Genomic DNA, 23,997 nt, shown 5'->3' on the forward strand with positions numbered 1-23,997 from the left:
TAAACTTCCGGCCTTGGCTGTAGATCCTGTTCTACCGTCCAGACTGGGTTTAGCTAAACTGCGTGTGCAGGTTGGCTCGGGCTTTGAGCGACTGTGCGTCGCAGCGAATGGCTAGGGACCTGATCGGGCCGGCACTGCCGCCAGGCTTCAAGGAGCACGCGACGGTTGAGGACGAGGAGCGGGACCCGAGCCCGGGTAAGCAGCAGCGGGCGTCTGAACTCGCGGGAAGGGCTGGCGACCACCGCGGAGTGGGCGCGGATCGCCCTGAGGAGCAAGCTGGGCAATTGGGACCTGATCATCATTAAAATGATTATACAGTCCCAATTTGCTATTAATATGAACAGAACTGTGTTAACTGATCCATCTTCGTCCAGTCAGTCGTCTGTTTAACTCTTCCATCAACTGTATAAGAAAAGATGATGGATGATGCATGTGTTGCATATGATAACAGCGGCTGGAGAATCGGTGCCTAAGACCCACAACTAGTCAGTGATGAAGCCCAAATTAGAACCCAGTACCTCTATACCTTCAGGTTTAGAAGACTCTTGCCGAAGATCCTGAGCCTTTCTCGTCCCCGGCCTGGCTTCCTGTACTCATTCTATCATCATTCCATCTTACACAGCAGCCCAGTGCTCACATAGTCTAAGTTTATGCTTCGACGATAAGCATTTTTTTTTTTTTTTTGGTGGCTGCTCTGGTTGTGCTTAAATGCCTGGCAACTCTAAAACGTCCTTCAAATAGCAGTTTAAGTGTCACCTTCCTGAGCATTGTCACGTCTTCCTCGGGGTTTTCCTCTACCCGATTACGCTAATATTTAACACATTCTATTCGACTAATTTGTGGACCTTTCAGTCTCTACCATTTCATTATGTCTTGTAACCTTAACATGCACTATGCAATATATCAATACCTCGGACACTCTTTCATGATTTTCTGTCTTTGGCGTTTGTTCCAGTTTGAAGGCCGGGGGTGACTTTATTTGGGAAAGAACAAAACTGAAGGAATGTTGCAACTATTTCTTAATCTGATTTTCTTTTTCAGGCTACCCAGAGACTATGTCTCCAGCAGATTTTTCCTTCCAGTTCTTATTTCTAGTGTCACTATTTTTAAAAAATTCCCTTTATTCTTTGTTTTATGAAGGAAATTTCTACTCAGGTTGAAGAAGTGTGAGTGAATTTCACTGGGTAAATCCCCTGTAATTTCTTTACCTATTGTACTGGTAACACACATTTGGGTAGATTCTGGTTTTTATTAATTCTTAACCAAGAGTGCCACTATGCACTGTGTGTGTGTGTCCTCTGTTATATACCCTTAATTTCAGAATCCTACCAATTTACCAAAGTCTTCAGTGAGTATAGGAATTCTAATTGTTCCATGTTCTCCCTAATTACTTTTCTCTGTCTTTTCTTTTCTTTATTTTTGTTTTGTTTTTGTTTTTGTTTTTCAAGACAGGGTTTCTCTGTGTAGCCCTGGCTGTCCTGGAACTCTCTCTGTAGCCTCGAACTCAGAAATTTGGCCACCTCTGCCTCCCAAGTGCTGGGATTAAAGGCATGCGCCACCACCGCCCGGCTTTCTCTGTCTTTTCAATCTGGTTATTTTGAACCCATATTCTATGGTAATTTTAATTTGTATTTCCTTGTGAGAAATGAAATTGAGCGCTTTTCTAATTTTTGGTTATTTTTTACCACTGTGTTCTGATAAAGGCTTTTGCTCATTTCCTGTTGAAATTTTTTTGTCTTAATGATTTGTAATTTGTAAAATTTGCATACAAAGTATTAGGTTCCGTTATTTATGTTCATGTGTTTGTGTGTGGGCATGTGTACATGTGTACAGGTACCTGAGGAGACCAGAGGTTGTATGATTCCTTGAACCTGGAGTTACAGGCAATTGGGAACCTCCACATGTGGACGCTGAGATCCAAACTCAGGGCCTCTGCAGTGTACACTCATAGCTGCTGACTGAGCCATCCCTTAACACCTCATTATGGCTTTTTTAATGAAACTTTTTGTTGATTTTTCTTCCCACCCATCCCCCACCCCTCTTCTAGCTCACGCATCTCCCATAACCTTTCTCTGTCTGTGTCTCATGTGTGTCCTCTATTCTTTAACACCTCTTTTAACCCCAGTGGTCTTTTTTCTAGTTTCATAGCTTATATCTGTACTCACCCCACTTAATACACACATGTATGAACGTTAGAGAACACTGTGTATTTTCGTTTCTGAAACTGGGTTACCTCACTATAGAATACTTTCCAGTTATATCCATTTTCCTGTAACTTTTGTGACTTCATTATTTTTCTTTATAGCTGGATAAAATCCCATTGTGTATTTTATACCAAATGTCTGCTATCCATTTATCTGTTGATGCACATCTAGGCTAGCTTCATTTCCTTCCTCCATGTTGTGCCCAGGGCATCAGTAAACAGGGATACTCGGGTGTTGCTATGTTGGCTGGTGGTCTCTTTGTCAGCTCACCACAAGCTTTAGGTCAGGGTGCGTCATGGCAGCAGTAGTAGCGCAACAAAGACACTAGTGTTTCTCATTCATGGTCTCATAAAATATTCATCGGATCTATTACATTAGCTATTTTAAGCATGCTTTTCAGTGCCCTCAGTTATATTCATACTGTTTCTGTAGCTACCACCACCACCCATCCATCTCTAAAGCTCTTCATCTCTGGACCTGAAATATGAGCAACAAACCCCCATCCCTCCCTGCCCACAGCTCCTAGAAGTTGCTGTGCTGTGCTGTGAATGTGCTGAAATAAGTACCTTGGAGGTGAGGGGTCAAGCAGTCTGTTTAACCCTTCCATCATCTGTGTAGACAAAGATGGTGGATGGTGTGTATGTGTTACAAATGGTCACAGCTACTGTAAGTAGCAATTTTCATAAATGCCCTCAGGGTTCATCTCTGTAATACTCTTTCGTGTTTCCTTCTAGTAAGGACTCCCGGTCTGAGGTTTAAACATTTTACAGAGCAACAAAGTAACACAGGAAGGTTAACTTATGCAGTTCATATACTTAGTAAGTGGCAGTGTATAGATTCAAAGCCAAAACCAACTCCGAAGCTTGCAGCCTTTCCCTCCTTGTCAGACATCCAGCCTCCTCAGCCTCCAGCATCGGTGGAGAGTGCATAGCTTGTTCTTTCCTGCTCACTCTTCCTGTCTAGAATATTCTTTTGGATTGCTGTATGACCACTGTTGTCTTGTCACTTAAGTCACCCAAATGCCTTGTCAGAGTGACCTTCCCTGGCCACTGTCTTCTAAATTACCCTGCTCTGCACAGACACATGTTTTTACTGTTTCAATATAAGCACTTAGTCTGAACTGACCTTCTTACGTTTGTTTCTTTGTGTTTTCTCTGTCACACATCCACGGTGGGGGATGAGTTGGTAGGTGGATAGATAGACATGTAAGTCCATAGTAAATGCTAGCCAGCTGTGGCTATGAGAAGAACATTTCAGTCAGGGGACCTGGTGAAAGGACCTTAACACATCCATCCAAACTTGTACAGTTGCAGGGCCAGCTCTGCCCCCTAATTACAGAAGCTGCAGTTCAGACTCCTCAGACAGCGACGAGGACAGTAGTTCTTTATCTGAAGAAGATGACACTGGCCCAACTGCAAAGTAAGTCAATAAATTATATAGTAAGTCAATAAATGAACCAAGCTTTACACTGTTGTTTTAAAAACAAAAATACCTACTGTTCAAATTACCAAGTGAAGAAAGATTCAGAAGCTAGACACTGTGGTGAAAGTCCTCTAGCTCAGAGAGGCAGAGAAAGCACCCAGCTGACCTTCCTCCTTAGCCAAAAGGAAAAGCCCCCTTTCCACGCTGTCTTAAGTACCCTCAACTCAAAGACCCTCCTTTCTGTTCACTCCCTCATCAGCTGGTTACCTCTTGGCCTAGGGTTGACTGTATTTACCGCTTGTATTAAAGGTTTGTGCTAGGGCTAGACCATACTATGAGTACTTGTTTGATACCACAAGTACTTGTTTGCAGTAAACAAAAAGCTCTAGGATCAAAGGCTATAATTAGGAACATTTTTTTGGTTTGGTTTTGTTTTTTTGTTTGTTTGTTTTTGTTTTTTTGTTTGTTTGGGTTTCTTTTTGGTTTTTTTTTTTTTTTTTTTTTTTTTTGGAGACAGGGTTTCTCTGTATAGCCCTGTCTGTCCTGGAGCTCACTCTGTAGACCAGGCTGGCCTTGAACTTAGAAATCTGCCTGCCTCTGCCTCCCAGAGTGCTAGGATTATAGGCATGCACCATCACCGCCCGGCAGGAACAGATTCTTCCAGTTCACGATGTGATCAGATATCCTGCAACATCACACCTCTTATAGATGGGCTGGAACCACTGGCTACTAGAACACTGTATTTGGATTTGTGTGGACAGGGAAGATGTCCTCTCAGATGGCATTTCACACAATCTACATCTTCTATAAAGAATCTTATTCTAATTGGGCATGGTGGTGCCCACCTTTAATCCCAGCACTCCAGAGGTCTGCCTGGTGATCTCTGAGTTGGAGACCAGCCAGAGCCACACAGTGAGACCCCATCTCCAAAACAATGAAAAGCACTTTATTCTAGTAATGTGTAGCAATGGATGTTCTGTTTAAATAGCTGATTCCTTTCTAATCTAGCCTTCCCAACCCTGGGGCAGGTAGTGAAATTCAACTTTGATTTTCAGATGACTAAGGTTTTTGATACCCTTTCAAAATTATGAGGCAGAAAAGGAAACTTACAATGCTTCTGAGACAGAGAATAAAAGCTAAACTCATGTATTTCACTGAGAAAAGGCTGAAAAGACTTAAGATTTCACACTTAGTGGGATCCCACTTAGTGGGATCTTGAATTCTTCACAAGATAAAGAATGCTGATTCAGTCCTGATAAATAAGTAACTGAAGACAAATTCCAGGAAAAGATTAAGAACTGTTATAGTATGCTGTTGTTTTGTTTGTTTGTTTGTGTGTGGGGTGCAGGGTTGATGTATTGTTTCAGTGTTTAAATATATCTACTGAATCTTTCCTATCAAATTAAAGCTTTTGTTTTTCTAAAATTTAACATGTTTACCTTAAGTTACACTATTTTTGTTTTCAGAAAGCAGAGGCAAAATCAAGACAGAGATGACGATGATGACGATGGTGGGTTTTTTGGACCAGCCCTTCCTCCTGGGTTTAAGAAGCAGGATGACTCTCCTCCCAGGTGATAAATTAGAATACGACAGCCCCCCCCCCTTTTTTTTTAATTGTTTTATACAGAGACTGGCCCACAAAAGCCATCCTCTTAGTTTTGAATGAGTTAAGTTTTTTAAGTGTATAGCAAGAAAGACTAGAAGACTAAAACAGCAGATAGGAGGCCAACAAGTGCCACTCACTTCATCCTGCAGAGAGGACTGGAGAAACACTGGGAAGACAGTCAGCTTGAGCCCTGATAGACAAGAGAAAGCAGGCAGGATGTCCCCTCCTGGCCTGACCTCAGTTAGCCATTCCCACAACAAGGTAAACGGAGGCAGAGCTTTCTCTGAGAAGAGGCTGGGGATGATTCGTTCAGAACACAGCGTTTTTGTTTTTTGGTTTTTTGGTTTTTGTTTTTTTTTGTTTTTGCTTTTTCGGGTTTTTTTTTTTAATTTATTTATTAATTATGTGTAAGTATACTGTAGCTGTCTTCAGACACTCCAGAAGAGGAAGTCAGATCTCGTTATAGATGGTTGTGAGCCACTATGTGGTTGCTGGGGTTTGAACTCAGGACCTTCAGAAGCTATCTCTCCAGCCTAAATAGTGTTTCTACCCAACCAATTTATCCTCCTCCTGGACTCCTGGACTCCTGGACTCTAGGTTGTGGCTTTTTGGGGAAGGACATGTTTTCCATTCTCCTTTCCTATCTCACAGGGCCAGGGACCACTTGTCCCTCGACATGGGCTCTTGGAGGACACTGAGACAAATGTACTTGGTTTTGAAACCATCTCTAAAATTACTTCTCAGGAAGTACATGACAATTTTCTAGTACAATGCATGCCACATGCCTGCATGTAGGGAAGAGCATGTAGAAGAGGTGACTGTTTCTTTTTATATTCAGAGTTTAGGATCTCATATTCCTAATGTCCATATAACTCTATCTCTTTTAAGTGTAGCAGCGCTACCAGTCTACTGGCATTTTGTGTGTGTCATCCCCAAACAAATAATGCTTTTTACAGTTTTTAAGAGTAGTATAAGTGATCCGGGTACACAGACTTGGCTCTCAAAGCCTAAAAGTTAGATCTATTTCTACCTTTCATAGGTAAGGTACTGGCCCCTGCAATGTAACATTCCTTCCAGAAGAACCCATATAGATGGGCAGCCTCTTAGCTGAAAATCTACAATCCAACGTGCTTCCAGATCTCAGACTTTGAGAGCAGCCAGCATGACTCCACAAGTCTGCTATTCAGTATACACAGCCTTCTTTTAGGTATATAATTATCACCTAGCATATTATATACAATTGCCTTTAGGTTATGTATAGAAGGTGTATATATGAAACACAAATGAATTTTCATGTTTAAACTTGAGACCCTGGAACATGTACCCCTGGAAGTCCAGCCAAGGACTTCAGTGGCATCTGCATAGCTAACGCTGACCAGCAAGAACCACAAGGAAAAATTGGATAAAGGAACTGAAAGTATGAAATGAGAAGAAAGTGGGTTTTGCTTTCTAGCAAAGGCTCAGGATCAAGGCTGTTCCCTCTTGTGTTGACGATAGCTCCCTGAGAACAGGGCAGTAATGCAACTCCAGAATCTTGGAACTTGACATCGGAAAGTCTGGGGCCTTGGCTCCAGCTCAGCCCCTCACTGCTTGTGTTGATCTTGCTATTAAGTTTCCCCAAAGTGCTGTGACTTACATGGACTAGGGTTGTTTAAGGGACTAGATGCATACAACCAAGTGAAATGTGATTGGCACAGGACCTTCTCCTTCCTCTGTGGGGCACCGTAGACCAGCTGCAGTCTTTTGTGCTTCTGGGTCATTACTGGATTATTAGCAAGGACTGTGTGTAGGTCTGTACTGCTGTGGTGTGCTGCCACTGACCGCTGCTATCTATTGTATGTTCCCACTGTAGGTGTCCTTAGGAGAGAATGCTTTCTACTTAAGTAGCTCTGGCTGTATTATAAGATCCAGTGGAATTTTTCAGTGAATAGCAAATATCAAAACAGGGAAAGTCAAAGCACAAGATGGAAAATACCCTCGAGGACAGTAAAAGCAGGGAGATTTGGAAATGGATGCCTTAGTGTCTACTTGATGGGTCAGCTGATAAAGATGCTTGTCCTATAGCCTGAGAACTTGAGTTCTACAGTACAAAAAGATCCCTAAACTTGTCCTCTGGCCTCCACATGCATACTGTGACACACACATACCCATAGGTAAAGAAAAATATTTTTTTCTAAAAATTAAGTAGAAAATAACAGATGCAAAAATTGGGTTTTTAAATGCCTACTAGATAATTATTAATACTACTGAAAATAATGTTACAAAAAATCTTTATTGCCGGGCAGCGGTGGCACATGCCTGTAATCCCAGCACTTGGGAGGCAGAGGCAGGCGGATTTCTGAGTTCGAGGCCAGCCTGGTCTACAGAGTGAGTTCCAGGACAGCCAGGGCTACACAGAGAAACCCTGTCTCAAAAAATCTTTATTTTCAACATTTGTTATTATCTAGCTCTGTGAACTTTTATTCTGAAACTAGCTTTTTAAGGTCAAGAGAGGATAATAATGGTATATTTTATTTTCAGGCCTTTAATAGGTCCCGCATTGCCACCTGGTTTCATCAAGTCTTCACAGAAGAATGACACAGGCAGAGATGGTCCAGGGCAAGGGCCATTTTTCTTCAACTCCGAGGTTTGGAAATTTTTTGTTTAAAGAACAAAATGTTTAACAAACTTGGAATGTGAATGGTATCTGTAATCATGTGGCTCACGAATCTCTTAACACGTGGTCAGCCTACTGTGAGAGTAGAACACCTAGAGATGACGTAGGAGCTGTCCTTACCTGGTGAGCCTTAGTTCAGGACAGACTGGGGCTGGTTTGCGCCCCTTCTCTTTGGAGGGGGGTGAGGGGTGGGGGTGGGGGAAAAGGGGGTGGATACTTTCAACACTTCTCACTTCCTCTGTTAAGGTGGAAGAACTGCTGCCCATTAAAACCCCTGCCTAGGGAATGGTGCCACCAATGGGAGGGAGGCTCTTCCCACCTCAACGCAGTGTAGACACCTCACCCACCCATTAACACCCTTGTTTGTTTTGAGGCAGGGTCTCTTCATAGCCCTGGCTATCCTGGAACTCACTCTGTAGACCAGGCTGGAACGCATGGAAATCCACCTCTGCCTCTCAAGTGTTAGGATTATACTCCTGTGCCACCATGCCTGGCCCCAAATGCTAATGTTTTTTAAAACTTTAAAAGTTTTTCATAGGAACTGGAGAAATAGTTCTGCAGGTAGGGCATTTTCAGAGAACCCAAGTTCAGTTCCCAGCACCTACACTGGATATAACTCTACCTCTAGGGGATCCCATGTCATCTGTTGACCTCAGTGTGCATCCATACATGTTGGAACACACATACACACACACACACACACACACACACACACACACGAATAAAAATACATCTATTTCAAAGGTTCGTCATATGCTTTATATTTGCATACTCTATGCTACAGAGGTGTCTGTGTATAGATAATTACAAATACATTTAAGGTAATGTTTGTGGGCTGATGAACTGGCACAATGTGGAAAGGTGCCTCCTGCACAAGCCGGGCAACCTGGGTTCCATCCCTGAAATGCATGTGAAGATGGAAGGAGAGAAATGACCCCCTCTGTGGTCCCGACTTAGATACACACACACACACACACATTTATCATTATCATTATTATTATTATTATTATTATTATTATTATTATTAAAACTCTGGGGACTGAAGAGATGGCTCAGAGGTTAAGAGCACTGACTGCTCTTCCAGAGGTCCTGAGTTTAATTCCCAGCAATCACATGGTGGCTCACAACCATCCATAATGGGATCCAATGCTCTCTTCTGGTGTGTCTGAAACAGCTACAGTATACTCATCATATATATAAAATAAATAAGTAAATCTTTTGGGTTTTTTTTTTTGTTGTTGTTGTTTTGTTTTGTTTTTTTGTTTTTTGGATTTGGTTTTTTTGAGACAAGGTTTCTCTGTATAGCCCTGGCTGTCCTGGAACTCACTTTGTAGACTAGGCTGGCCTCGATCTCAGAAATCCACCTGCCCTGCCTCCCAGAGTGCTGGGATTATAGGCATGTGCCACCACTGCCCAGTTTAAAATAAATAAATCTTAAAAAAAAAGAAATCTGGAGATGTTTGTGACAGCACAGCGTACCACTGTAGAGGTAAGCAGTAAACTCAGTTAAAGCGTGAACAGATGGAGTCAGGAAGAGAATGGACACACTCTCATGAGAGTACAGAGAACCCTGGTTATTCTTAGGCACGAGTTTTAAAACTTGATATAAATTCTCTAGTCCACTCACTAGACTGATTGAAAGCTCCATTTCCTCACTAAGAAAAAAAAAATCAAGAATATTATTTCACAGTTTTATTGTAAGAATCAGCTGTGTCATTGAATGCCAGAGCTCACCACAGTTTGTGTGTGTGTGTGTGTGTGTGTGTGTGTGTGTGTGTGTGTGTGTGTGTTGCATGCATTTCAAAGTAAGCCACAAGAGCAGGGATAAAATTATTTAACTGTACTTGTATGAGTTGAACAGCCCCGGATAGAAAGCTGTTGTTAGCTTAAAGGGGAAATGAAAAGGGTATAAATGAATGCGAAAAAAGTAAAATAAGGTACAGAACCAAAGGACAAGCACGGTGTTATTCGTTGTGATAAATCTGCTGAGGGCAAGGAGGAACTATAAGCCTTGAGATATCACAGCATGTGACAGAGTCTTACCTGGAACTGTTCATCAATATGATTTCAGAATAGGATGCAGTTCTAGCCCATCCTCTCCTTTCTGTCAACCGAACACCTACTGGGGACCTCCAGTGGCTACACTGAACTGGGATTCAGAGGATCAATTTTCACTGTTCTTTCTGTCCTCCATAAGGACCTGTCCAGACCTGTTCTTAGTCCTGTAGCAGCCTGCTTGCAGGAGCCCCTCTGACCACCCACCTACATTCTGAGGACTCGCCTCTTCATGTGGACCCTAGTACCCCAGCGCTTTACCACAGCCCCTCTTAGCCCTTCCTTCTAGCCCATCTACAGTCCTTTCTTCACCCCCACCCTACAGAAAGAAGCACTGTCTACCAGAGATCCACAGCAACCACCCCTATTCAGACAGGGTAACAGCAACCAGAGAACAGAAAACTCACCCAACAAGACCTGATATGGACACCAAGACATCATAACTCCAGATGCCTAGGTCCTGGTACAAAACAGAAACATAAATAGCCAAGACAAGTTGCCTCCACCAGAAGCCAGTGACCCTATCCCAGTAGGCCTGGGACATTCAATATGGCTGAAGCTTAAGGCAAGACCTTAAAATAGCGATTATGGATATATTCAAGGACCTTAAAGAAGGGGTGAATAAACCCCTCAACAAAGTCTGTGAAAATACAGTTGAATGAAATAATAAAAACAATTCAAGACTTAATTGCAGAATTTAACAAAAAAATAGAATCACTTTAAAGAAAACCCAAACTGAAATGAAACATTTAGCAAGTCAAACAACCTCAGAGTTTGGGATGTGGAAAAGAGACTCTCGGGTGTCAAAGTCAAGAGAGAAGAAAGGGATAGCTCAGCCAAAGGAATGCTAAATCTAAAACTCAGAAAGCAAGAGCTACCCGGTTAACACAGCACTACTCTGACTTTGTAGTAAGGGAGCTGTGCGGGGGAATGGATGCATCTGTGTCAGTGTTTTGGGATCTGTTATATAGTTCTTGTGTACAAAAGCTGCTGATAATACCGAGATTCACTTGTCAGATCCCAAAGAGCATTTTATGTACAGAGAATAAAATAGGTTTCAAATGACAACAACAACAACAATACACACACACACACACACAGAGAGAGAGAGAGAGAGAGAGAGAACAGGAATGAATAGGAATGCTAAGGTCTCAGATGGCATAGGAGGAGACGTGGGACAGAGTCCACGTGCTACGGAACTGACATTATAAGGAAGCCGAGGGAAAGCTCATTGCTCAATGATGGGCCAGCACTGCGGGTTTTATGGGGTTTCGGTTGGTGTTTGCTTGTTGTTGTTGTTGTTGTGTTGTTTTATTTTCACCTTACTGCTTATATGTAATCCATTTAGCTACATTCCAAGTAGTTTAAGATCATTGTAACCTATTGGTCTCTTCCTAGATTAAAGATACTGTCTTGTTTTAAAGGAAGCAGAGAGCGGTGAAGATGAGGATATTGTTGGACCAATGCCTGCAAAAGGACCAGTTAACTATAGCGTAACAGCAGAGTTTGAAAAAAGGGCCCAGAGAATGAAGGAAAAATTGACCAAAGGAGATGATGTGAGTTTTCAAGGATCTTTATCGATTTATGCATATGAGTACTTTGCCTGCATGCATTACCAAGTCCATGCCCGTGTCTGAGGAGATTAAAGGAGGGAATCAGATCCCCTGGAACCGGATCAAATGGTTATAAGTCACCTGTGGGGCTGAGAACTGAATCCACATTCTTTGCAAGAACAGCAAGCTCAGAGACTATACGTGCGTGCGTGCGTGCGTGCAGTTTTTGGATTTTGTTTTGAGACGGTCGCACTCTGTAGTCCTGGCTAGCCTAGAACTTACCATGTAGCCAGCACTAGTGTTGAGCACAGAAATCTGCTTGCCTGACTCCCCAGAGCAGGACCTCAAGGCGCGGACTACCTTGTTTCTCATTTCCTCATGCAGGATTCATCTAAGCCAATTACAAGAGAGTCGTGGATGACTGAACTTCCACCGGAAATGAAAGACTTTGGTCTTGGGCCAAGAACCTTTAAGAGAAGAGCAGATGACAAATCTGGAGACCGCTCGGTCTGGACAGACACCCCAGCTGACCGGGAAAGGAAAGCTAAGGTAACAGGGTATTTTTGTTTTTCTTGATTTTTGTTCATGTGTTCTGTCTAGTTTGGCTGGAACTTGCAAAGACACAATACAAGATTATTTAAGGGTAGGGTTTTGAGGGCAACAGAACAGTTGTACATGACTTGGGATGGTGGCTCTGAGTTCATTGTCTCACACAAGTGAAGATGGAAAGCACGGGTACCAGTGGCATTATACAAAGTGGAAGCAAGCTTTATTCAGGAGAGTTACAGAGGAGTGAGAAATTGAGGAAAGGTGTGAAATTTAAAGAAATTAAAATTCTTGAGAGTGCTGGGGGTTTCCGAGAACTCCCTTGTCTCAGGTTTTACAGTTCTGTAGCTAAGACTGGACAAGAGCGGAGTAATTACCGAGAGGTTGATTAGTTGGGCTGTCATAAATTGATGGATAAACCCACACGCTCTATGTCTGCTCCTTGGTCCAGCAAGAGAGACGCGCTGTTATGCGCTGCTCACCTGGCTAGGGATGGTCAAAGCCTCCCTTTCCCTCTCTGGCTTCAGCTTTATCAGCCGTTGCCCTTGACTGCCCGCCCGCCCGCCCGCCTGCTGTCAGCCACCATCCACTGCCTCTCACTCCAGCTCGGCAAGCCCTTCAGCGCTGTTAATCCGCATGCTGTCTGTTTGCACGGCCACCTCAAAGTGCTGCACAAAGTGCTGGTTATGTCATATCCAAGCCCTTGCTGTGGGGTGGGGTCTGGGGAAGTTTCTTGGAAGAAGCTAGCCTTACCTCTAGTCTGTACAACTATCTAAAGGGTAAAGAGCGATGGTCCCGCAGCAGTTTGATGGGGGACAGCCATCTGCTAACAGAGCCCTGCTTTCTCCTGCATCGTGTCTGCCTGGCCCCCTCACCCCCTGCTGCAGCATCTCTATTCTTCATCCCGTGCCCTTCCTCATTATTGTCACCCTAGTCCTCACACTGGGCCTGTTCCCTTCCTGCCGATTGAGCGCTGGCCCCTGCAGTGCTTATGACTCTGAAGGGAAAATAGGAATCATCTTCTGCAGAAGAGAAGGAAAGTCACACTCCTTGGTCCCATTTTCCAGTCTGCTGCCATTTTTAAAACCTAAGGGAAACTCCAGGACTGGGTTCAGTGCCCTTGTTTTATGGACAGGAAGTCACCCCTCATAGGTTGTCACGGAGCTAGTAAGTGACCACCGAAAAAATTTCATTTTTAAGTTTCTAATTTCAAATTTCCTGGTCTTTACACCCCATTATACTCTACATGAAATGATGGCTTAAATTTCTTTAAAAGTAAACCAATCTTGCAAATGAAATGAAACCTGGAGGTCCTCTCAGGGTGACTGCATCAGCTGCATAAGCTTGGTCACTGCCGAAAAGCACCTCCACTGCACTACCAAGTAAATCACACAAACAGAAAAGCCTGTATACATCAAGTGTCTTAGTCAGTAAACTTTGGTTATTAAGACACACTCTGTTGGGTGTTAGGATCTGAACCGAGGTCCCCAGCAGTACTCATTAAACTTACTCGTCTAAATGTTTTAAGTTCTGTCAGGTGTTTCACGTAAGTCTTAAATGTTTGTCACCTGTGATGACCGCTTTGTCAGTTCTGGTCTAACAGGTCTACTTTTGCCTTATCTATCTTGTTCATCAGTCCCCGCCTCTAAGGATTTCTGTTTGCCACAGTAGCTGGGAGTCGAATTCTCGGGTGTGGTTGCAAGTGAAAGAAAGAAGAAGAAAAGATGAAAGCCGTCTGTGGAGCTTTATTCTGTGAAGAGCTGCTTGTGGGTTAGAAGTGCGAAGGCCTCGGGCAGTGGTGTGGCCCAGTGGGGACAGGGCATACTCCCAAGCAGGATGGCCTAAGCTCGTCCCCAGGAGCCACAGGCTGGAGCGACAGAAATGACTCCTAGGTTGTCCTCTGACTTCCACGTGCCTGCCTTGGCATGCGCCCCACCCACCCCCACCCTGAATTAAAATGTAAAAGATAATTTATTGGAAAAGGTGGTAAGGTGTGGGTGTTGTGATGCATCCCGTGCTCTAGCACACCGCTGGACACTTTGCAACATCATCACTACTCTTTGGTCCCAAAGATTAAAAGGAATTGAGTATGGTAACAGGTGAGGCAATGCAGTATGACAGGAGAAGAAGAAAACAGCATGAAATCTAAGTACCTGAGGCTCGCCATTCTGACGGGCCTGTTTTGGTTTACTTTGGCTCAGGCCAGTCTCTCACTCAGCAATCTTTGCCTTAGTTCCCCAGCACTGGGGCTGCAGGCACGGGCTGCCCACTGCTCTTAGCTGATTGGTTTCAACGTTTTTACTTTTTTTAAAGTGTACAGTATTTTGCTGTTTGTATGTCTATGTACCACATGTATGCCTGATGCTCACAGAGGCCAGAAGAGGGTGTTAAATCCCCGAGCCTGGAGTCGCAGACAGTGTGAGCCTCCATGAGGATGCCGGGAATTATAGGAGGCTTTCATAAGCAAAAATCAATTTTGAAATAAAACTTCCGAATGGTGTCCAGTCATGTGTAGCTTCCTTGTTCTGGTATCTCTAGAGTATCACTGTAACCCTTTACAGGGTAATCCGAGGGCGCGCGCACGCGCACACTTGCAGGTGGGGTGTGTATTGTCTTTCTGCTATGGTTTATTCCCTCTACTTCTGCTCTTCTGGCTTCTGTTCCTGTCTGTTAGCAGATTTCCTGGGTTTTCCACAGACACACAAACCATCCCTGGATGGTGATACTGTCCTCTGGTGCTTTTCTTCCTTCCCTCCCTCTTTGTCAGGATGTATATACCCCTCGTTTGGTCCTTTTACAATTTTTGAAAACAGCAGTGGGAGAGTTCCTGTGTGCTGTTTTCCGAGATTTTGCCATTGTTCATCCAGACTCATCCTGAGTCAGACTCAGCTGGGGGACCGTTTGCTTTGGATCTCTTGTTCGCTTTCTCAGGACCCCCGGACTCCTGCACTGACTTACTCCTTCTCAAGGTTGTATGCTGCTATTTCTGACTTGGAGGAATTCAGCAGGCCTGGCTTTAGTTCAGTTTCTTGTCAATTTATCTAAATGAAATTAATAGTATTTCTTTTTAATTCTATTTTAAGTAATGTTATTATGTTCATTCTTCAGGAAATACAAGAAGCAAGGAAGTCATTCAGTAAGAAAGATGAAGAGAACATATTGTCAGGAAGGGATAGAAGACTGGCTGAGCAAGTATCCTCATACAATGTAAGTAAGAAAATAAAATACATAAAGATATAAATAGTCTCGTCTTCACTCCTCTCTCTTCCTCTTGTTTCCACTTCATTTGTTTTGTGCTGAGATTTTACTCCATAGCTCAGGCTGCCCTCTGACTTGTCCTCCGGAGTTTGCTGCTCCCATATTTTTTTGTTTTTATTCTATTGTCTTTATTTTTCTCATTTTTTTCTCTCTCTGTCTCTCTGTCTCTCTCTCTCTCATTATTTAAAATCAGCTTTACTCAGATTATAAAGGAAAAGAATGAAAATGGCAATAACATCATCTCACCTCTGAACACTGATGTGGGTAGAGGTTTTATCTTTAAAATTCAGGAAGGGAACAACTATGTTCTAAACAGCCAAGTGTGCACGTCCAGAAAAAGGGCGCGCTCTAACTGCCACATTCATCTCCCTCAGCATCCTGAGTAGGGCACAGTCTTCTTACCTAAGTAAGGTAGCACAGGCACCCCTCAGCACACCTCACTGCCGCCATCACAGGGCAGCTGCCTGGACAACTGGACTTCTAAGGCAGGCCCCAGCGTCTCCGTCTCACTGGTCATCATCTATCATGGAGGGCCACCTCCAAATCATGCTGAATGGTGCTGTGCTACAGAAGCTGGGTCCTCAGCTGGGGCACCAGCATGGCAGCAGACTCCCAAGGTAGGAGCTGCAGGGAGCTGTCTGCCAAGCTGGACAAAATGTGCTTTTGGCAGAAATGCCATAGTACTCAAGATTGTTCTTCAGTGGAAGACAATAGATTTCACCTCCACTTTCTTGTCTTAACATCCACTTTATTTCCATGCAATACAGTGGAGATGTTTACACACACACACACATATACACACACCTTCCAGATCTCTATGCCTCTTAGGTATATTCTTGTAAGTAACTCTTGATGTTACATCAGACATAATGGCACACTGGCTTTGGTTGTAGTAGTCTTCACATAGGTCCCCCAGACTTCTGACCGGCTGTGTCCCACACCTTGAACTTGGTGGGTCTTCTGTTAGAATGGAACACAAGTGGATACAGCTTCTCCCCCAGGGTGTCTGCATTTCAAACTCACCCCTCAAGAGGTACTACTTCCCTGTACCACTCTCGCCCTCCAGGATGAGCTTGAAGACCTGCTGCTCTCCCCGCATGGTCATCATGGTGGTCCAGTTCTCTCTCTACAACTGTCTTTTATTTCAGACATATCTGTCTCCATCCTGAAAGATACTTGACTCTGTTACCTATGAACATTTGTATAAGAACCTTTCATGTATTTGATAAGATGTTTTTAACTTTTAATTCTTACCTACCAAATCTTATATCAAAAATTTAATTCCTACTGGGTATGCTACCACATGCATTTAATCTCAGCACTCAGGAGGCAGAGGCAGGAGCATCTTTGTGAGTTCAAGACCAGCCTAGTCTACAGACTGAGTTCCAGGTCAACCCAGGCTTGTTAATTACCGACCCACTGGCCCTCAAAAGTCTTTAGGTATTTAGGAAAAGTACCTTTGTTGTGGGTGTTTGAGTTCATGAAAATTGTATAAAAACTGATTTCTTGACCAGTGTGAGTGGAACCAGTTTACTGATTACAGTAAAACAAACATGAAATGTTTTTAGAAAACTGAAACATTTGTGTAAGCCACAGGCTCAGGAGTCAAGTCTCAGTATAGCTGAAGGAGCTTCAGTCATTTAGACCACATTGTCTGGATTCAGAACAACCGAAAAGACTACAAAACAGGGAAACATAAAACTCCAAAGAGGAAATGAAAATGAAAGTCAGGATATGTAGACATGAAAAAGAACATAACTTTTTGAAACATTTGGGACACATGTTTATAATCAGAATGAGTTATCTTAGAAAGAATGGCTGAAAATTCATTAGCTGGACCTTTTCCAAACCAACATTCTTATAAAACGAGATACCTGCAATGTGACACTGGAAACATGGCTCTGGAAAAATAGGACACTATTTGCAGTAGCCTCAGGAAGATAGAAAATTATCAACCGAAGGTTAATTCATAACAGCTGTCCCTATAACAGCCTAGGTGTCCATCAGAGAGAAGAAGAAAAGCCGCTGGCATAAAGTGAGATACTCATCAATAAAATGTGACAGATTTCGAATGACTGCACCAGTCCTGGTGAGCCGGAGTCATTTCCCCAAGTGGTGGCATCTGACCCAGCCTGAAGCACTCACCACTGGGTGGGCATGCTGTGTGTACGGCGAATGTTTTGTCCAGTGGTGACTGGAACAAGAGGATTTGTTAGGGAGTGCTTACCAGAGTGATACAGAAATGGCCAAGAGTCTCTTGGTGTGGGTGTGTGTGTGTGTGTGTGTGGGGGGGGGGGGGGGTTGAATTAGAAAACATCAGTGAAGTATGCCTAGTATCTATGCATTCAATTTCACTGTTAGGAAGAAATATAAATAAATATTGAATCAGGGAATGAATGTGCTGAAGTATTTAGGGAGCATATAGTGATTTCTGCAGTTTACCTAAATGTAGCCAAGAAATGAATGTTCTAACCTTGTATGAAATTCTGATTACTATGACATTTACTGTTCAAAGTAGTGATATAGTCTTAATATGAATCTGCTGTGTAACTCTCTCCTTTGATGAACTGAACACTCTTTAAAGTCATGCCATGAAAATAAAAAACCAACTAGAAACTAAGCCTGAGTGTTGAGAAGCCATGCTAAAGCCGTCCCAGAGCTGTGGGACAGCTTAGTGGGTCAAGATGCCCGCCACCAAGCCCTGGGATCCACATGGTGGACAGAGAGAATCAGTTCCCACTAGTTGTTCTCTGACCTCCACACACAACCATACAACCCCAGCCACACACAAAATAAATTAAGAATGTGAAAGCCAAAAAAAAAAAAAAAAAAAAAAAAACCAAGACTGTGAAAGCCATTGTATTCAAGGTAAGCTGCTCTCACTTTCATAAATTGGAAAATACAAACATTGTGTTGGTTTGGGTGCTGGGAATTGAACACTTCGTATATGCTGCATGCACACACTGTCCTGCTAAGCCACACCCTCTACTGCACAGAGAGTTGTGGTTTGGTTTTTTCAAGACAGACTCACTACTGAGTGGATGTCAGGCTGACCTAGAAAACTCACTATGTAGTCCAGGCTGACCTCAAACTCTGGATCCTCCCGCCTCTGCTGGGATTGCAGGGTCACCCCTGACTCCCAAGCCCACTCACTCCACATCGCTAACAGTTGGCTTGCTCTGTGTTTTCATGGGTGTTCTTTGGCATAGTCAGGGCCTTAACAGGTACAGTTTTTAAACAAAATGTCTCCTTCCTGCCATCCCCCTCTTTTTATATGTTTGAATTTAAAGCATTCTAACAAGGCACTATGCTCTTATAGGAAATATGTATAATAGAACCCAGTATTTCATATCTGTTTTTAAAAAAATTGAAAGAACTATGTTTGAGAATTAGAACAAGAAAAAGAGCCAGGTGTGGTGGAGTACACCTGTAATGCTAGTTGGGGCAGTGGAAGCAGAAGGGTCAGGAATTGAAGGCCATCCTGGGCTCCCTGAGACCCTGTCTCTTCATAGCTTTAAAAGAAAGCCACTTTTACAGATGCATTATATGTCTTAAGAAAGACTAAATGAGGCTCAGCAGTTAAGAGTGCTTGCTGATCTTGCAAAGAACCTGGGTTCAATCTTCAGTCCCCCATAATGTCTCACAGCTGCCTAAGACTCCAGTCCAGGGACTCCAACCCCTTTTGGCCTCTGTGGACTCTTGCATACATATGCTGCACAGCAACTCATGCAGGATCACACGTATACACACTTATTATCTTTTAATCTTTGAAAAGAGACTAAATGGCAATCATTGTGAATAACTTTAAAATGACTCCCACTTTCCCTGGTCCTGATGCCGTTCTAGGCAGCCCTGAGCATGTATATATACCCATATACACCCATATACATCCAGCTTGGAGGAATCCCTGGGCCTTCTGTCCCAGGCTGTCTTCTCAGAGCAAATCCCTAAACGTATTAAACCAATTGCTTAGCACAGACCTTGTCTGAAAATGCTGTCTAGATAGACCTGAAAGTGTGAACATAAACACGAGCTAAGAGGAAAGGGGAATGGGGGAGGGGTTAGGGGAAAAGTACAAGCAGCGTAGTGGGTGAAGCCCCTTCAGCCCTGGCCATGCACCCTCTGCGCAGGCCCAGAGTTAGGCCACGATGGCTCTGGGTTTCCACATTCACTTCTGGTCTGGCTCCCACCTGTCAGTGTCTTCACCTCTTTCTCCCTGAGTAGCTTCAGCGGCCATTTATTTCACCTCTGATGTAGGAATAAGAGTGTTCATTCTTGTTCTTGGTTTCCATTCCTGTTAGCACTTAGGTAACCAGAGTGCCCCTGCTGCCTTCCTTTCCCACTCTTTGCTACATGTAGCTGGTCTTTGTTCCCTCTGAATCGTATTTGCCACAGGTGTACATTTTTCTCCATAGATGCGGTCTTGGATCCAGAAGACCCCATCCTGACACACACATCTCTCATTGACATGCACTGGCCTTCTCTGTCATGGTTGCAGGCTGGCTGTAACGTCCATGAGCTAAGGGTTTACTTCTGTTCTACTCTCCCTAGGAGTCAAAAAGACCCGAATCCCTCATGGACATTCATCATAAGAAGTTAAAGAATAAGGCTGCTGAAGATAAAAACAGGCACCAGGAGAGAATACCATTTGACCGTGATAAAGACCTCAAGGTTAATCGGTTTGATGAGGCTCAGAAAAAAGCCCTAATAAAGAAATCCAGAGAACTGAACACCCGGTTTTCACACGGCAAAGGCAACATGTTTTTATAAGTAAGTGTGCTTCAGTGAGGTACACTTACACCGATCAGCCTGAACTCCTCAGAATATACCTTTGCCGATGGTAATTATGTGCACAAATATATTTCCTTTTGTATAAAGTAGATTCAGGGTCTACATTTTTATAAATTGTGACTTTTGAAAAGTTGGGGAGGGAGGATATTGGGGGAAAAATAGCTTTGTCTTCATAATAGCCCAATAGGACACTAGAAAAGGGTTCCTGTGAAGAGAAAGGGCTCTTCACAGAATGTGGTGTACAGATTGAGGGATCATTTGCTCCATTAGAGAGAAAAGAAAAGGATTGGCGTGTGTGTGTGTGTGTGTGTGTGTGTGTGTGTGTGTGTGTGTGTGTTTAATTGTTCACTTACTTGTTGGGTTTTGAGACAGAGTCTCAACTGTGTAACCTTGGCTGGCCCAGAACTCACTATGTATACTAGCAGGCTGGCCTCAAACTCACAGAGATCCACCTACCTCTGCCCCCAAGTCCTGGGGTTAAAGGTGTCACCGTACCGTTCTCTTAACAACATTACAATTAGAAAAGATGCATTGCTTCAAAAGGCTTCTGTAAGTCGAGTGACAGCTGGTAAGCCTTATATCCATAATCCCATGTATCCATCCGATGAGAGTCTGATGCTTAAGGAGTTGTGAAAGAGCTAAGGATTCTTCTTAAGTTCCTTGTAATTCGTAGAATTATGAAATGGATATCGATATTCAGATGTGATTTTAAAGGACAATATAAACTTTAACATGTTTTCCAGCTTATTGCATTGTTACCTCAGAGGGATTTCCTGGTGTGATGTTTGTCTTTTGTCTGTCCACCATAATTTGTTAGAAAATGATCTTTAAAAACATATAGCTGGGTGGTGGTGGTGCATGCCTGTAATCCCAGCACTCGGGAGGCAGAGGCAGGCGGATTTCTGAGTTCAAGGCCAGCCTGGTCTACAGAGTGAGTTCAGGACAAGCCAGGGCTACACAGAGAAACCCTGTCTCAAAAAAATCAGCAAAACAAAACAAAACAAAACAAAAAACATATAAATTTGCCCTGGTCTGTATATCCTTTAAAGTAATATGGAAACAGACAATCGGTGTTTCTTATATAGAATGTAATATTTTGGGTGTTCTTGGCTTTTCTCCATATAATTATTTTAAGAGTCCATCCCCACAACACTACAGTCCCAAATTTTTTATGGTATCTTACAAGGTTCTGAGTGTGACTGTACACTGAGTCCCTACCACAGCCTGGACCTTTTCTTCAAATATATTTAACCTGCCGTAGAATCAGTATCAGGCCCTTGCAAATCCATCCGTTTTAAGGCTCTTGGTTTGTCTTTCAAACTGAACCTAGTGAAAGTACACCCAGTTGACAGTACAGAGCGTGGCGACTGTTCTTCCTGCTTTGTGTGTTTTTACCCCAGGAACCTTTCACTTAGTGTCTGTCAAAGTGTTGTCATTGTTTTTACTGGTTTTAAGGTAAAGAAGCTGTTCAGATTATCTCAGGTTAAGGAAATATTCTTGTGACTTTAATAGTAAATATTTGTAGGGAGGCAGTCTGAAGGATGCTATTCTCATCTGCTGTCGTCCGTGTGAAGTCGAGGATTCTTGTCTTCATGGTCTCACCAAAGCCGTCTGCATCTTGAAACTTCACTCGGGATCATCTGATTCATATATGTACATAGCACTTCGTATCTGGATTACTGGAATATTAATTCTGAATGGCTTTTTTAAATAATGAAATAACCACTGGAAATGGGGAATGTTTGCTCACAACCGCCCAGTGGGAGTATTATATGCTTTAGTCTGTAAGCAGTGCCTCTCCAGCTGTTAAACAGACACTCCTAAATAAGGAGATAAAAGCTAAATGCTAATTCTGTGTGTTTCTTGCAGGTTTTCTTGTGCAGCTGACTTTGTATTCCAGTTTTCACGAAGCATAGCATTTTAATGGAAAATTGTTTTGATTCCCAAATCATGTAACCTTTATAAAAATTGGGCAAACTGTTCAAATTGCAATGTAAAGTATTTCTTAGCAGTGGCAGACTTTTAGTACTGGTAAATAGCCCATTCAAGAACTGCTGCTTCTTAAAATCAGAATTATTTTGAGTAAATTGAAGAGGTTTCTTGTCCACATAGATTTGTACAGGCCTAACCTTTGGCTAAAGTGAGTGGGTTTCTGCATTTAAAACTTTATACAAGAGTATTAATTCTGACTAGGCATGGTGATGAATGCCTTTAATCCTAGCACTTGGGAGGCAGAGGCAGGCAGATCTCTGTGAGCTCAAGGCCAGCCTGGACTACAGAGTGAGTTCCAGGACAGCCAGGGCCATGTAGAGAGACCCTGTCTCAAAAAAATAAAAAAGTAACTTTTATTTTTATATATATATATATTAATATATACATATAATTTCTGGACATTCATTGGCCTTACTTTCTCAGTGGAAGAAGACAGGAATATCTGTAATATGCTTACTGTCTCTTATGGCCTCAGATAAAGGACAGCCCACCAGATAAATGTATTATTTCACTGACACCTGGAGCCAGTGCTCTTTTCTGTCATCCAGATGGCAGTTGCAGTAAAGTATACGCCATTTCCAGGGGGCTCAGCCACATGGAGACACAAATCCCAATTAATGTGGACCATAAAAAATGAAGTAGCTGAGTGTATTACAGAAAGGTGCACCTCGTGTCATCCCATCTTCCCAACAGCAGAGGCCTGCTCGCCCAGACAGTCAGAAACAGCAGAGGCCTGCTCGCCTAGACAGTCAGAAACAGCAGAGGCCTGCTCGCCTAGACAGTAAGAAACAGCAGAGGCCTGCTCGCCTAGACAGTCAGAAACAGCAGAGGCCTGCTTGCCTGGACAGTCAGAAACAGCAGAGGCCTGCTCCCCTGGACAGTCAGAAACAGCAGAGGCCTGCTCGCCCGGACAGTCAGAAACAGCAGAGGCCTGCTCGCCCAGACAGTCAGCATTTTCTCATAAAAGCAACCCTACCTGTCTCGGCCACATTTTATGGGGCTCTGATGCCTTCGCATCAGAGTGGAGAAGACAAGGGAAGCACCAGGTAAAACCCTGGTGTCTCTCCGCTGACGTTGGCCTCCGGGTCCTGGACAGCCTATCCAGGTCTGACCACGCAGCCTCAAGGGTACCCACATCGCTGGTGAGCGGACAATTGGCGTTAGTAATAGAGGAAGGTGCGGGACTAAAACAAGACAGGGCTTGGCCAACTCAGGACAAGACCCTCAGATTGGCCTCCACAGAGAAAACTGAGCCCTGCTTGTGGGCTGGGGGACATAGTCTGCATAGTTTTTCTTTTATTTAGCATTAAGAACACATTGACTTTAATATTCACTTATCCTTAGGTGTGAGATCACAACATATCTAGAGCTGAGCCTTCCATGTTTCAGAGTCACATAAATCATTCGCAGTTACATGTTACTTTCCGGTTCTTATGCAGGCTAAGAATGTTGACACTGCTCTGAACTACATGTCAGTGCGACAGAGCCCTTAAGCTCAAGGCCTCATCCGCTTCCACTTTCCCGTGGTGGTATAGGTACTTGAGAAAAGCCTCCCCAGGGCATCATACCTGAGAGGCGCCATTAACTTCGGGGGGAAGTGGCTCCCGTGAGAGACCATGAAACACACCTACCTGGCTTCCGATGCCATCCTGAGGCTCCAGGCCGCACTTGCAGAGCCTTGTGCTGCTGTAGAAGAGCTTTTTGTTCGGTTGTTGTTGTTTTGTTTTGTTTACAGCTTTAAAAATAAAACACTGTTAACGGGGCCCAGGCCTGTGCTGTGGGTGAGCGTGAAGTCCGCAGTGGTCACCACCGCCCAGAAACTTTAACTGCGACTGCTGTGTATAGGTTAAAAAGTTGTGTACTCCTTCTCATAGCCTACCGTAGCTATTTCATTGGGAGGATTACCATTCAAAG

The 23,997-nt window shown here is 43.4% G+C and overlaps 1 protein-coding gene across 4 annotated transcripts; it reads left to right on the top strand.

Moving 5' to 3' along the window:
* On the top strand, window positions 1-23,034 carry Gpalpp1 (GPALPP motifs containing 1). 4 transcript variants are annotated; one of them, XR_007979234.1, is made up of 9 exons: window positions 1-195; window positions 3,512-3,623; window positions 5,093-5,197; window positions 7,753-7,858; window positions 11,368-11,499; window positions 11,881-12,045; window positions 15,151-15,249; window positions 19,852-20,140; window positions 21,617-23,034. XR_007979234.1 is itself a non-coding variant. In XM_052190918.1 (9 exons), exons 1-8 carry the CDS (start codon window positions 108-110, stop codon window positions 20,068-20,070), a joined length of 1,026 nt encoding a protein of 341 aa, XP_052046878.1. In that variant the 5' UTR covers window positions 1-107; the 3' UTR covers window positions 21,617-23,034. The 4 variants fall into 4 exon arrangements, 2 of the variants coding, with proteins under 2 accessions (XP_052046878.1, XP_052046877.1); XR_007979235.1 differs by having other exon boundaries at window positions 21,961-23,034; XM_052190918.1 differs by having other exon boundaries at window positions 19,852-20,070.
* Window positions 23,035-23,997: the final 963 nt, after the last annotated feature.

This window comes from Apodemus sylvaticus, chromosome 8 (assembly GCF_947179515.1).
Source record: "Apodemus sylvaticus chromosome 8, mApoSyl1.1, whole genome shotgun sequence".
In the NCBI taxonomy this organism is placed as follows: domain Eukaryota; kingdom Metazoa; phylum Chordata; class Mammalia; order Rodentia; family Muridae; genus Apodemus; species Apodemus sylvaticus.

What these genes read in the sequence shown, in the direction of transcription:
- Gpalpp1 (XM_052190918.1), top strand. Translation starts at nt 108, where the DNA reads ATGGCTAGGGACCTGATCGGGCCGGCACTGCCGCCAGGCTTCAAGGAG. An exon ending in ACCGGGAAAGGAAAGCTAAG is followed by an intron (nt 12,046 to 15,150) that starts GTAACAGGGTAT and finishes TTCATTCTTCAG; the next exon opens with GAAATACAAGAAGCAAGGAA. An exon ending in AGCAAGTATCCTCATACAAT is followed by an intron (nt 15,250 to 19,851) that starts GTAAGTAAGAAA and finishes TACTCTCCCTAG; the next exon opens with GAGTCAAAAAGACCCGAATC.